The following is a 12,522-nucleotide window of genomic DNA, read 5'->3' as shown; positions in this document are numbered from 1 at the left end:
GCTACGCACTGAACCATTCTACCATCTAGGGAGTTTTGGAAGATCCTCTGGATCTCGGTCACATGTCCACAGACACAGCTTGACAAACACCAGGACTCAGCCCAGAAAGTCCTGGGGATTTGTTGTCGTTAAGTCACATTGGTGTCTCTGGCACATTTTCTTCACAGATTTTTTTAGCTCTTTTATTCCACACTGCTTTTGGTTTCCATTTTGGGACCTCTGTTTGACCACATTGACCACAAATGCAACAGATAAGACATTGCCACTTCCCCCATCATTTCACAACTGTGTTCCCACGACATTCAGATATGTTGGTGCATAGAACACACAAAATTAACTCCAACACGGACAAAACCATAGAGACAAATGTGCCCAAAAGAGCAACCACTGTAGTTATAGCAGGGAACAGCAACCCCTGCACTTAGAACAGAAACAAAACTCCTGTAGTTACAACAGGGAACAAGACCTCCTGTTGTTGCAAACAGGGAACAGCAACCCCTGCAGTAAAAACAAGGAACAACAACTTCCCTAATCACAACAGGCAACAGCAACCCCTGCACTTACAACAAGGAACAACAACTCCTGTAGTTACAACACAGAACAGCAACTCCTGTAGTTACAACACAGAACAGCAACTCCTGTAGTTACAAGGGGTGAAGTTTCCAGGCAGTGGGGGCACCCAGGTGAAAACCTCCCTGTACATGGACAACGTCATTTCTTCAGTTCGCAGATTGATCAGCATCTGTGAGCAGTTTGAGTAGGCATCAGGGGCCAGAGTTAACTGCACGAAGAGCGAGGCCATGCTCTTCGGCAACTGGCCCGACCGATCCAACGTCCCCTTCACCATCAGGTCTGGCTACCTGAAGGTGCTGGGGATCTGGTTCGGAGGGGCCGGGACGTGCAACAAAAATTGGCGGGAGTGGATTGGGAAGGTGAAGCAGAAACTGGGACTGTGGGAGCGGCGCTCCCTATCGATAACTGGGAAGAACCTGGTCATCAGGTGTGAGGCGCTCTCAGGGCTGCTGTACTTGGCGCAGGTGTGGCCTGTTCCCCGCTCCTCCGGCTTGGAAATCACCCGCGCCGTTTTCCGGTTCATCTGGGGATCCAAGATGGAGCAGGTCCGATGGGCTGCAATGCACAAAACCCTAGACAATGGGGGAGAAAGTGTCCCCACTGTCACCCTCATCTTGATGACCACCTTCGTCTGTGGCTGCATCAGGCTGTGCGTCGAACCAGAGTACGTGGGCACCAAGTGTCACTACGTACTGAGGTTCTACCTGTCCCAGCTATTGCGAAGGATGGGCCTGGCCCCGTGGCCACACGGCGTCCCAGTCAGCTGGATGCTGCCGCACTACCTGTCCTTCGTGGAAAAGTTCTTCCAGACCAACACCTTTGACCACGTCCATCAGGCAGTGGTCAGCATGGAACATCCTGCAGACACTACAGGAGAAGGACTCAATGGAGACTGTGGGGTGGTTCCCTGAGCAGACTGTCCAGATCATCTGGCAGAATGCTTCATCGCCAGAACTCACCAACAAGCACCAAGACCTCGCTTGGCTGGCGGTGAGAAGAGCCCTCCCAATCAGATCCTTCTTGCATGGTCAGAACATCACTCCCCAACACGTGCTGCCCCCAGGATGACTGCGCTGGGGACGGGACAGTCGCCCACCTCTTTGTGGGCTGTGGGTTTGCGAAGACAGTGTGGAGAAGGATGCAGGGTCCTTGTCACGGTTCATCCCCAGCAGCAGCGTAACAGAGTGTCATCGGTGCTGTGGTTTCTTATAAAAAAAGGTAACACTAATGATTAATCCGTACACGAATGTAAAGGTTTGCACTGTTTTATTGTTGTATATTTTGTATCGTTTGATTTTTATGATGAATAAAGTTTATTTTGGAATAATAACAGGGAACAACAGCTCCTGTCATTACAACAAGGAACAGCATCTCCTGTAGTTACAACAGGGAACAGCATCTCCTGTAGTTACAACAAGGAACAGCATCTCCTGTAGTTACAACAAGGAACAGCATCTCCTGTAGTTACAACAAGGAACAGCATCTCCTGTAGTTACAACAGGGAACAGCATCTCCTGTAGTTACAACAAGGAACAGCATCTCCTGTAGTTACAACAAGGAACAGCATCTCCTGTAGTTACAACAGGGAACAACATTTCCGTAAATAATAAGTAGTCTGCTGTGTGAACAAGGTGAAGGATTTTTTGGTTTGTACAACAACTTACTTGGTCCTTCCTTCGCCCAGATGAAGAACCAGTGCTGTTGTGGTTGTGGAATCTGGAGTGGGATATGGGCCAAAAGCGGGCAAATGGGACAATGTTAGACGGACATCTTGTTCGGCATGGACTAGTTGGGCCAAAAGGCCTGTTTCCGTGACGTTTGACTCTTTGTGTGGAATCTCGTTGCTGGAGAATTTGGGGATCAGTGATCACAATAACACCAGCAGAGGGGACTGGACAATGTGAAGCATGAAGAGAGACAGCTGGAGAAGCAAAGCATGGTGGTGGATGGGCATCTGTGCCAGAGGACTGGAACAAATGTTCCTGGGCACAATCCCACCAAATGAATGGGTGGTGGGTGAGCTTCACAAGAGAGGCATTCAATACACAAAGGTGCTTCTCCACAAGGCTGGGGCCGATCATTGAAGTCTGGGCTTCTGGTAAATCAAAGACACACAGTGTGCAGGGAAGGGCAGCTGACAGTGTGTCACCCCGTCCCCCCCCCCCCCCCCCAGTCAACCAAAGTGAATAATGAAGGAATGGAGAGCCGCAGAAAAGATCAGCATGGAGGGAGGCCATTCGATTCATCCTGTCTGTGCTCCCAATACTCTAAAGGCATAGAAAAGGCAGGGTGACTTTGTCTGTGATAGGTTAAAGGTGAGAGGGGAACCATTTAAACAGGACCTGAGGGGCAACTTTTCACCCAGCGGGCAGTGAGTGTGTGGAACGAGCTGCCAGAGGAACTGGGTACAATTATAATGTTTAAAGGGCACTTGGACGGGTACATGGATAGGAAAGGTCTAGAGGGATATGGGACAAACACAGTCAAATGGGACTGGCTCAGGAAGGCATCTTGGTCGGCATGGACCAGTTGGGCCAAAGGGCCTGTTTCTGTGCTGTGTGTCTCTGACTCAGAATGTGGAGACAGATGTAGTAAGTGAGGAATTTGTCTTCATTAGGTAAGAGGATGCTGTAACAGTAAAGGAGGTGGATGAGACTGGATTAGGGTGTGTGTTGCAAGGACTGTGGCTGAGTGGACAAGTCACCCAGTTTGTAGGGAAGGAGGGGCTACACTTGGCCCAAAGCTCCAAGCTGTCGGTGTGAGAGTTGGACTGAAGGACTGTTTGAAAATGAGGAGATGCATAAACAGGGCAACTGCTGATCATTCAGGCTGCAGCGTGAGGAAGGTGCAGAGACAAACACAGAGCAGAGCAACTTGGTGTCATGGTCCACTGAATGGAGATAGTGCAGTTGATGTTGTGTACATCGATATTAAAGGTCATGTGGTGTAAAGGTCAAATGGTTTAAAGGTCAAGAGACATAAAGGTCAAGTGAAATAAAGGTCAGCCACACCAGTGATAGGAATTTGGCTAAGAGAAAGAAAGGAGACAGTGCTTATCAATTCTTGTTGATGCAGCATAGAAAGCATCCCGTCTGGATGCATTCCGGCTTGGTACGGCAACTGCTCTGCCCAGAACTGCAAGAAACTGCAGAGAGTTGTGGACACAGCTCAGCACATCACAGAAACCACCCTCCCCTCCATGGACTCTCTCTACACTTCTTGCAGCCAGCATAATCAAAGACCCCACCCACCCCGGCCATTCTCTCTTCTCCCCCTCCCATTGGGCAAAAGATACAAAAGCCTGGAAGCACGTACCCCCAGGCTCAAGGACCGCTTCTATCCTGCTGTGATAAGACTATTGAATGGTTCCCTAGTACAATAAAATGGACTCTTGACCTCACAATCTACCTCGTTATGACCTTGCACTTTATTGTCTGCCTGCACTGCACTTTCTCTGTAGCTGTGACACTTTATTCTGCATTCTGTTATTGTTTCCCCTTGTACTACCTCAATGCACTGTTGTAAAGAAATCATCTGTATAGATGGCATGCAATACAAAGTTTTTCACTGTACCTCGGTACATGTGACAATAATAAATTGATTTAAACTTAAATTTATCAAAATCAACAAATAAAACTGCAGATGCTGGAAATCTGAAATAAATACAGAAAATGCTGAAAACACTCAGCAGGTCAGGCAGCGTCTTTGGAGAGAGAAACCGAGTTAATGTTTCAGGACAAAGAACCTTTGTCAGAAGTGGAAAAGGGAGAAAGCAAGTTGCGGAGGAGGTGGGGAGGGATGGATCGGTCTAACTGAGGCCAGAATTACCATGGGGCAAGTTGTAGAGGTCGCCCGATCGAGGGGTCAGAGGTGGTCAGGGAGAGTACAGATGGAGCCGTTGGAGAATGTGTGAGCCACAGGTCAGGTGGTGCTCATGGAAAGTCTGAGCCAATGTCACCAGGAAAGGCCGGTCCCGATGCAGACAGAGAAAGCCAGTTACCTGAGGTTGTCCAACATCAAGTCCTGCAGTCTGCAGCATGCCCAGACAGAAGCTGAGATTGTTCCTCGAACAACACACAATCTGCTGGAAGAACTCAGTGGGTCAAGCAGCATCTGTGGGGGGGAAGGAATTGTCAACGAGGAATTAGCCTCTCTCACCACTCCCCTTCTCCTTATACTGGCCATCTTCCCTCTCCACTCCCAGTCCTGATGCAGGGTTTCAACCCAAAACGTCGACAGTTCCTTTCCCCCCAACAGATGCTGCTCGACCCGCTGAGCTCCTCCAGCAGATTGTGTGTTGCTTCAGATTCCCCCATCTGCAGTCTCTGGTGTTTTCTGTGTGCCTCGGGCCTTGTTACAACAGCACAGGAGAGGAAACACAGACAAAGTGCATGTGTGATGGTGAATTAAAGTGACAAGCAACGGGAATCTCAGTGTCACCCCACCAACTGAATGCAGATGATCTAAAAAGTATTTGTTTCACTAGTGCAAAGACCTCATTGTGAACGAACACTTCAGAGAAGTGCAGGTGAATCACTGCTTCATGTTGACCGACCAACAGACACTGACCACCACGACTGCTCATGGTAGTGCAAGAGTTGACTACAGACTGCCTCTTGCACTACCACAGATCACCTCTTGCACTACTACGGGCACCTCTCGCACTACTGCAGACTGCCTCTTGCACTACTGTTGACCACCTCTTGCACTACTATGGTCTCTGATTGTGTGTTTTTGCACCAAGGTCTTGTTTTGAACAGTTTTTTTCCCACTCTCTGATATAACTTATGTGCGTTTATGTCTAATTTCTGTTCTGTGTGCTGTCTGTACTTACGTGCCTGTGATGCTGCTGCAAGTAAGTGTTTCATTGTACCTGTACCTCACCGTACTTGTGCACACAACAATAAACTCGTCTTGACCTGACTTGAGCAGTTATTAATGTTTGCAGCCAGAATGGAGGGAGTGGTGCCTCCTAGGAGCCCAGAGCAGAAGCATTTCTCTCTCCCATATACCGGTCCTCCCCAGGTTACAACTGCAACCAGAACAATCGCAGGTTGGAAATGCAGCCGAGAACTGAGCTCCCCCACGGCAGGAGATGCCTGCAGTCTCGCAGCAGAAGGCAAACGTCAAACCCATCCCACGAGTGAGGAGGTGTACAGGAGTGAGGTAGATCAGCTGGTTGAGTGGTGTTGCAACAACAGCCTCGGACTCAGTGTCAGGAAGAGCAAGGAACTGATTGTGGACTTCAGGAAGGGGAAGTCGGGAGAACACACACCAGTCCTCATTGAGGGGTCAGTGGTGGAAAGGGTGAGCAGCCTTAAGTTCCTGGACTTCAACATCTCTGATGATCTGTCCTTGGCCCAACAGACTGATGCAATCACAAAGAAGGCACGCCAGAGGTTCTACTTCATTAGGAGTTTAAGGAGATTTGGTATGTCACCAAAGATTCTTACATAGATGTACAAATGGAGAGCATTCTGACTGGTTGCATCACAACCTGGTACGGAGGCTCCAATGCACACGATCGCAAGAGGCTGCAGAGAGTTGTAGACTCAGCCAGTTCCATCACGGGCACAACCCTCCCCACCGTTGATGACATCTTCAAGAGGTGGTGCCTCAAGAAGGCGGCATCCGTCACTGAGGACCCTTACCACCCAGGACGTGCTCTCTTCTCATTACTACTATCGGGGAGAAGGTACGGGAGCCTGAAGACCCACACTTAATGATTCAGGAACAGCTTCTTCCCCTCTGCCATCAGATTCCTGAATGGTCCACGAATACTACCTCATTATTCCTCTTTTGCACTATTTATTTATTTTGTAATTTATAGATTTTTGTAATTTGTAGTAATTTTATGTCTTGCACTGTACGGCTGCCGCAGAACAACACATTTCACATCATGTAAGAGAGTGATAGTAGACCTGATTCTGATCTCCCTAACACTCATCTGTGCATATGATCTGTACACAACTGTCAGGCACTGATGAGCTGGGGAGGACCTGTATATTCATGCCTTGGACTTAAATACACACAGCTCCATTTCAAAATCTGTGAAACATGGGAAATAAGAAAGGGGTCAGGGAGGCTAACAAAGTGACCATACATGTGGTCAATGACGGCTAACAAAGTGCAAAAGATTCATTTTGAAGAGTTGAAATGAGGAGAGGATATGTGACCTATGCAGTGCTGTCTCAAGAGGGTGCAGGAATGGAGAGAGTGGATATAACACATGAAAGTCTTTGAGGATGACAATTTGAAGAGATTGTTGGAAAGCACTGGTGATACTTGCCTTCACTGGACAGAGGATCAAGGACAAGTTACGCGGAATCTTTACAAATCCTTGCTTAGGCCTCATCTGGAGGATCACATCCAGTTTTGGCATCAGCCAGTTGAAAGGATGCCAAGGTTTGGGGATGAACCAGTCCGGGACGTGAGGGACTTGGGTGGTTGCGTGTTATACTATTGCAAGGGTGATGGAGGTCAATGATATTATCAGAACAAAAGTCTATTGTACCAGCTCACTCCCTGAGCCTCATGCCTGTGCAGAAGACGCACACTGTATCCCTTAGCAACACACAACCTGCAGAACCAAATGATGTCAGCGGCAGATTAGAAAGTAATTGGTTGGATCGCTGGAAACATTAGGACGTAGTGTGAGCAGTCTCCTGGTCCGTGACACGTTAACAAAGTGGAAGCTAACTATAACTATTAAAAAGATAAAGCTGTGGTGATCACCTGTGCAGGTGCATGGAAGATGGTGCTTACTTCTAGCCCAAGGTGAACTGGGACACGGGACATCATGGAGCTGTACGCAAACTATAAACTGCATGGAACATGGAACAGTGCAGCCGAAGAACAGGCCCTTCGGCCCACAATGACCATGATGCCAGACTAAACCAACCCCACCTGCCTGCACAAGGTCCGTATCCCTCCATTCCCTGCAGGTTCCTGTCTAAATGCATCTTCGGCATTGTTATCATATCTGCCTCCACCACCACCACCCCCGGTAGCCCGTTCCAGGCACCCACCACTTTGTGTAAAGTGTTACCTCATAAATCTCCTTTAAGCTCTCCCCTGCTCACCTTAAACCTGCGTCCTCTCGTATTTGACATTTCCACCCTGGGAAAAACATTCTGACTGTCGACACCTTCCCGTAGTATTACACACAGCGATGAGTGCCAGGTTTCAGGGAGGCCCCACGACAGGAAAAGCAACTGGATCAGTTCCACAGTTGGGAAAGAAGTGAGTCAGAGAATAAAAGTCCTGACAAGATGCCCAGAAGATTCAGCACTCACTTTATTGAATTCCTGAGGTGGTAACAGGAAGGGCCAATGAGGGAAGAGTGTTGGGTTTTAGGAAAGCTCCTAACGGCAGGCTGGTGAACAAGGTAGAAGCCCTGGAATCCAAGGGAGAGCTGCAGATTGGATCCACGATTGGCTCAGTGGCAGGAAATAATGGGTGTTTTTGGTACCAGTGGCTTCCTCAGGGCTCAGTTCTCAGGGGCCCTTTGTGGTAAATATGAATGATTAGGACCCAACCTTTGGGGTAGAAAGGAGTTGACAGAGAGAAGGAAAGCTTCAGACTGTGGGAGGACACAGCTGGTCAGACAGCTGGGCAGAGAAATGGGAATTAATCCTGAAAAATGTGATGTGAGGCTTTGAGAAGACACCACAAGGCAAGGTTTTGTACGGTATATGTGCAGATATTGAAGGTGTCCACAGATCCTACGGGCACAGGAGTGGTCAGTAAGGTGGTTTGAAGGGCACACACCAAGCTTTCCCTTATTAGCTGCAGGGAGGTCATGCTGGAACCGTAAACAACCAAGGTTGGGTCACAGCTCGAGAAACAAAGGACTGCAGATGCTGGAATCCAGATGAAAAACACGCTGATGCTGGAGGAACTCAGCAGGCCAGGCAGCATCTGCGGAGAACAGCAGGCGGTCAACGTTTTGGGTCAGGATCCTTCCTCAGGACTGAGGATAGGGAAAAGGGGAAGCCCGATATATAGGAGGGAAAAGCAGAGCAGTGATAGGTGGACAGAAGAGGGGAGGCGGGGTGGGCACAAGGCGGCGATAGGTAGATGGTGATGGGCAGGTGTGGGGGAGGGGGGAGAGCAGATCCACTGGGTCGAAGGTAAGGAAACAAGGGAGGTAGGCTAGGAAGAAGAGGCATGGTTGGGGGAGGCTATCAAGGGGGCTTGTGGGTGGGGGGGGGTTGTGGGGAGGTGGGGGGTTTGTGGGGATTACTTAAAGTGGGAGAATTCAATGTTCATGCTGTTAGGCTGCAAGGTTCCAAGATGGAAAATGAGGGGCTGTTCCTCCAGTTTGCGCTTGGAATTCTCCTGGCAGTGGAGGAGGCCGAGGACTGACGTATCAGTGATGGGGTGGGAGGGGGAGTTGAAGTGACCGGCAACGGGGAGATGCAGATGGCGGTTACGGACAGAGCGCAGGTGTTCTGCGAAACGGTCACTTAGTCTGCGTTTGGTCTCAACAATGTAGAGGAGGCCACACTTGGAGCACTGAATGCACCAGATGAGGTGCAGGTGACTCTCTGTCTCAGATCATAGCTCAAGCACAGTACACTTCTTGTCCCCAGAGACAGGATTGAACTGCAGAGAGTGCAGAGGAGATTTACAAAGATATTGGCAGGACTGGAAAATTGTAACTGTGAGGAGAGGTTAGAGAGGGTGAGATTGTTTCCCTTGGAACTGAGGAGAGTGAGGGGAGATTTCAAAAAGGGGTATCATGCTGGCAGTATGCGCAGGACATAAAATTCCACAAAGTGGAGCAGTGAATTGGACTGGCATTGGTGGAGACAAAATTTCACCAAACCTGCAGGCAAGATCGTAAGAAATAAAGTCAGCCAGTTATCAGAGTTGCCAAGTGTGTTTATTGTCAGGTGCACCTTCAGTGAGGTACGGACTTGCAGCATCACAGACAACACAGAGTACAAATTATACACAAGTTATATATAAATTACGCAAGGCAGTGAAGAGAGAGAGAAAGACTAAAACAAGACCTCATTGCAAAACACAGACACAATCAGAGACGAGTCCACGGCAGTGCAAGAGGTGGTCTGCAGTGTCCTGTTGCTGAGGTAGGGTTAGGGTTGTGCAGGTTGGTTCAAAAACTGAATGGTTGAAGGGAAGCAACTGTCCCTGAACCTGGAGGTGTGGGGACTTCAGGCTTCTGTACCTCCTGCCCGACGGGAGCTGCGAGAAGAGGGCATGGCCCGGAGGCTGAGGATCTGTGATCTTCTTGAGGCAGCGTCTTCTGTCGATGGGCCTCCTCACCTCTCCTTCTCAATACCTCCACACTCCACCCACCCTCAATCCCCTCCCCTACACTCACTGCCTTCCCCCAATTCCCCCACCCTCACCAGCCCTCCCCCTCACTTCCCCAACCCTCTCCCACTCCCCCACCCCCCCACTTCCCCAACCTTCTCCCCTTCCCCAAAACCCCCTCCCCCACCCCCACTTCCCCAAACCCCCTCCCCCACCCCTCTCCCCTTCCCTCACTTCCCCTCCCACCCTCACCACATTCCCAAACCCTGGATCCACTCCCCCCACGCTCACCGCCCTCCCCACAATACCTCCCCCCACCCCCAGACCCCGCCGCCCACCCCTGAACACAACCCCTACACACCCTCCTCTTTCACTCCCCTCTCCCGCCCCCGCCCCGCCCCTCCTGCGGCTGCAGCGGTTGAACGTGCCGCAGTCCCGGAATCCGCTGTGGTGGAACCTCGCAGCCGGCGGACGTGAGGACCCAGCGGCGGAACCAGGACAAATGCCGCTGACCTTGGAAACTCCTTGAGAGGGGGGGGGGGGAGGGGGGGGGAGGGGGGGGAGGGGGGGGAGATGGGGGGGATGGGGAGGGGGGGGGATGGGGAGGGGGGGATGGGGATGGGGGGGATGGGGGGAGATGGGGGGGATGGGGGGAGATGGGGGGGATGGGGATGGGGGGGATGGGGATGAGGGGATATGGGGAGAGGGGGATGAGGGGATGGGGTGGTGAAGGGAGGGGTGGGGGAGGGGGGGGTGGGGGGAGAGGGGGATGAGGGGATAAGGGGGGAGAGGGGATGGGGAGAGGGGGAGGGGGGATGGGGGTGGGGGGATGGGGAGAGGGGGGGATGGGGATGAGAGGATATGGGGAGAGGGGGATGGGGAGGAGGGGAGTGGAGGGATGGGGTGGTGAAGGGAGGGGTGGGGGGAGAGGGGGGATGGGGGAGAGGGGGATGAGGGGGGATGGGGAGAGGGGGATGAGGGGGGAGAGGGGATGAGGGATGGGGAGAGGGGTGGGGGAGGGGGAGGAGGAGGAGGGGAGTGGAGGGATGGGGGATGGGGAGAGGGGTGGGGGGATGGGGAGGAGGGATGGAGGGAGAGGGGGGATGGGGGAGAGGGGGATGAGAGGGGTGGGGGGAGGGGGAGTGGAGGGATGGGGTGGTGGAGGGAGGGGGAAGGGAGGGGGTGGTGAATGAAGTGGGGTTGGAGGTGGGGGTTGCAGGGTGGGGAGTGGGCGGTTAAGGGGAGTGGGCGGTTAAGGGGAGTGGGCGGTTAAGGGGAGGGTGAGTGGGGTGGTTGGGGGCGTCGCGGGGAAGGGGGCAGCAGTGCAGCCACTGCCCTGTGTGTGCAGCGGGCGCTGCATTGCTGCAGCTTTACGTGCGGCGCTGCATGTCTGCACCAGCTGCCGGTGAACCTTGACCTTTGCACAAGTCCAGCCGGCGGCCGCATTAAGGAACCGTCCACATTTTCCTCAGAATTCGCGAAGTTCCGTGCGGTTCGCAGTGCAAATCCCCCCCCCCCCCCCCGGTGAACCCAACCCCCCTGCACCACACCCTGTGCACCACTCCGTGTACCCCCCCCCCCGGTGTAGGAACACCCCCCCCCCCCGGTGGGGCGGGGGAGCAGGTTACAGAGAGGAGAGCGAGGGGGAGGAGGTTACAGAGGAGGGGAGGGAGAGGAGGGAGGAGGGGAGGGGAGAGGAGGGAGGAGGGGAGGGGAGAAGAGGGAGGAGGGGAGGGGAGAAGAGGGAGGAGGGGAGGGGAGAAGAGGGAGGGGGGGAGGGGAGAGGAGGGAGGAGGGGAGGGGAGAGGAGGGAGGGGGGGAGGGGAGGGGAGAGGAGGGTGGGAGAAGAGGAGGGTGGGAGAAGAGGAGGGTGGGAGAAGAGGAGTGGGGAGGGGAGGGGGAGGAGGTGGTTACACAGGGGTGAGGAGGAGGAGGGGAGGGGTGAGGAGGGATGGTACAGAGGGGGGGTGGTTACAGAGGGGAGGGGAGTGGAAGGGGGAGAGGAGTGGGGAGGAGGTGGTTACGGAGGGGAGAGGAGGGAGGAGGGGAGGGGTGGTTACAGAGGGGAGGAGGGGAGAGGAGTGGGGAGGAGGTGGTTACGGAGGGGGGAGGGGAGGGGTGGTTACAGAGGGGAGAGGAGTGGGGAGGAGGTGGTTACGGAGGGGAGAGGAGGGAGGAGGGGAGGGGTGGTTACAGAGGGGAGGAGGGGAGAGGAGTGGGGAGGAGGTGGTTACGGAGGGGGAGGGGAGGGGTGGTTACAGAGGGGAGGAGGGGAGAGGAGTGGGGAGGAGGTGGTTACGGAGGGAGAGGAGGGAGGAGGGGAGGGGTGGTTACAGAGGGGAGGAGGGGAGAGGAGGGGGGAGGGGAGGGGTGGTTACAGAGGTGGGGGAGGGGGGGGGAAGGAGAGGTTACGACCAGTGCGCTTTTGGGTGGAATGGTGAAGGGGAGGCGGTGCTGAGGCCAAGTGTCAGCTCGAAGGGAACGGGGCTTGGCCACGTTCGGTCAGTGCAGCCGGGTTCGGGAGCGGAGGGCGGGAGTCCGGGGGGATTGGGTTTCAGCGGCAGGAGGAGAGGGGGCTCCGGCTGCGCCCCCGACCACGTGCTGAGAGCGTGGATGGAAAATGTGGACGGTCCCTTACGCGCCAGTGGGCGGGGCGGGCGGGGAGGC

At 53.3% G+C, this 12,522-nt stretch overlaps 1 protein-coding gene across 2 annotated transcripts in view; it reads right to left on the bottom strand.

Annotated features, from left to right (window-relative positions):
- LOC127586678 (polyunsaturated fatty acid lipoxygenase ALOX15B-like) overlaps window positions 1-4,683 on the bottom strand; it is a 46,165-nt gene extending 41,482 nt beyond the window's left edge. For both annotated transcript variants that reach the window (XM_052044800.1, XM_052044801.1), the window contains exon 1: window positions 4,574-4,683. In XM_052044800.1, coding sequence (XP_051900760.1) covers window positions 4,574-4,590 — 17 coding nt within the window. In that variant the 5' untranslated portion in view covers window positions 4,591-4,683. The remainder of the gene's footprint in view (window positions 1-4,573) is intronic.
- Window positions 4,684-12,522: the final 7,839 nt, after the last annotated feature.

Source organism: Pristis pectinata, chromosome 37, assembly GCF_009764475.1.
Source record: "Pristis pectinata isolate sPriPec2 chromosome 37, sPriPec2.1.pri, whole genome shotgun sequence".
In the NCBI taxonomy this organism is placed as follows: domain Eukaryota; kingdom Metazoa; phylum Chordata; class Chondrichthyes; order Rhinopristiformes; family Pristidae; genus Pristis; species Pristis pectinata.
Note: the sequence above shows the minus strand (reverse complement) of the source record. Positions and strands in the feature narration are given on the sequence as shown.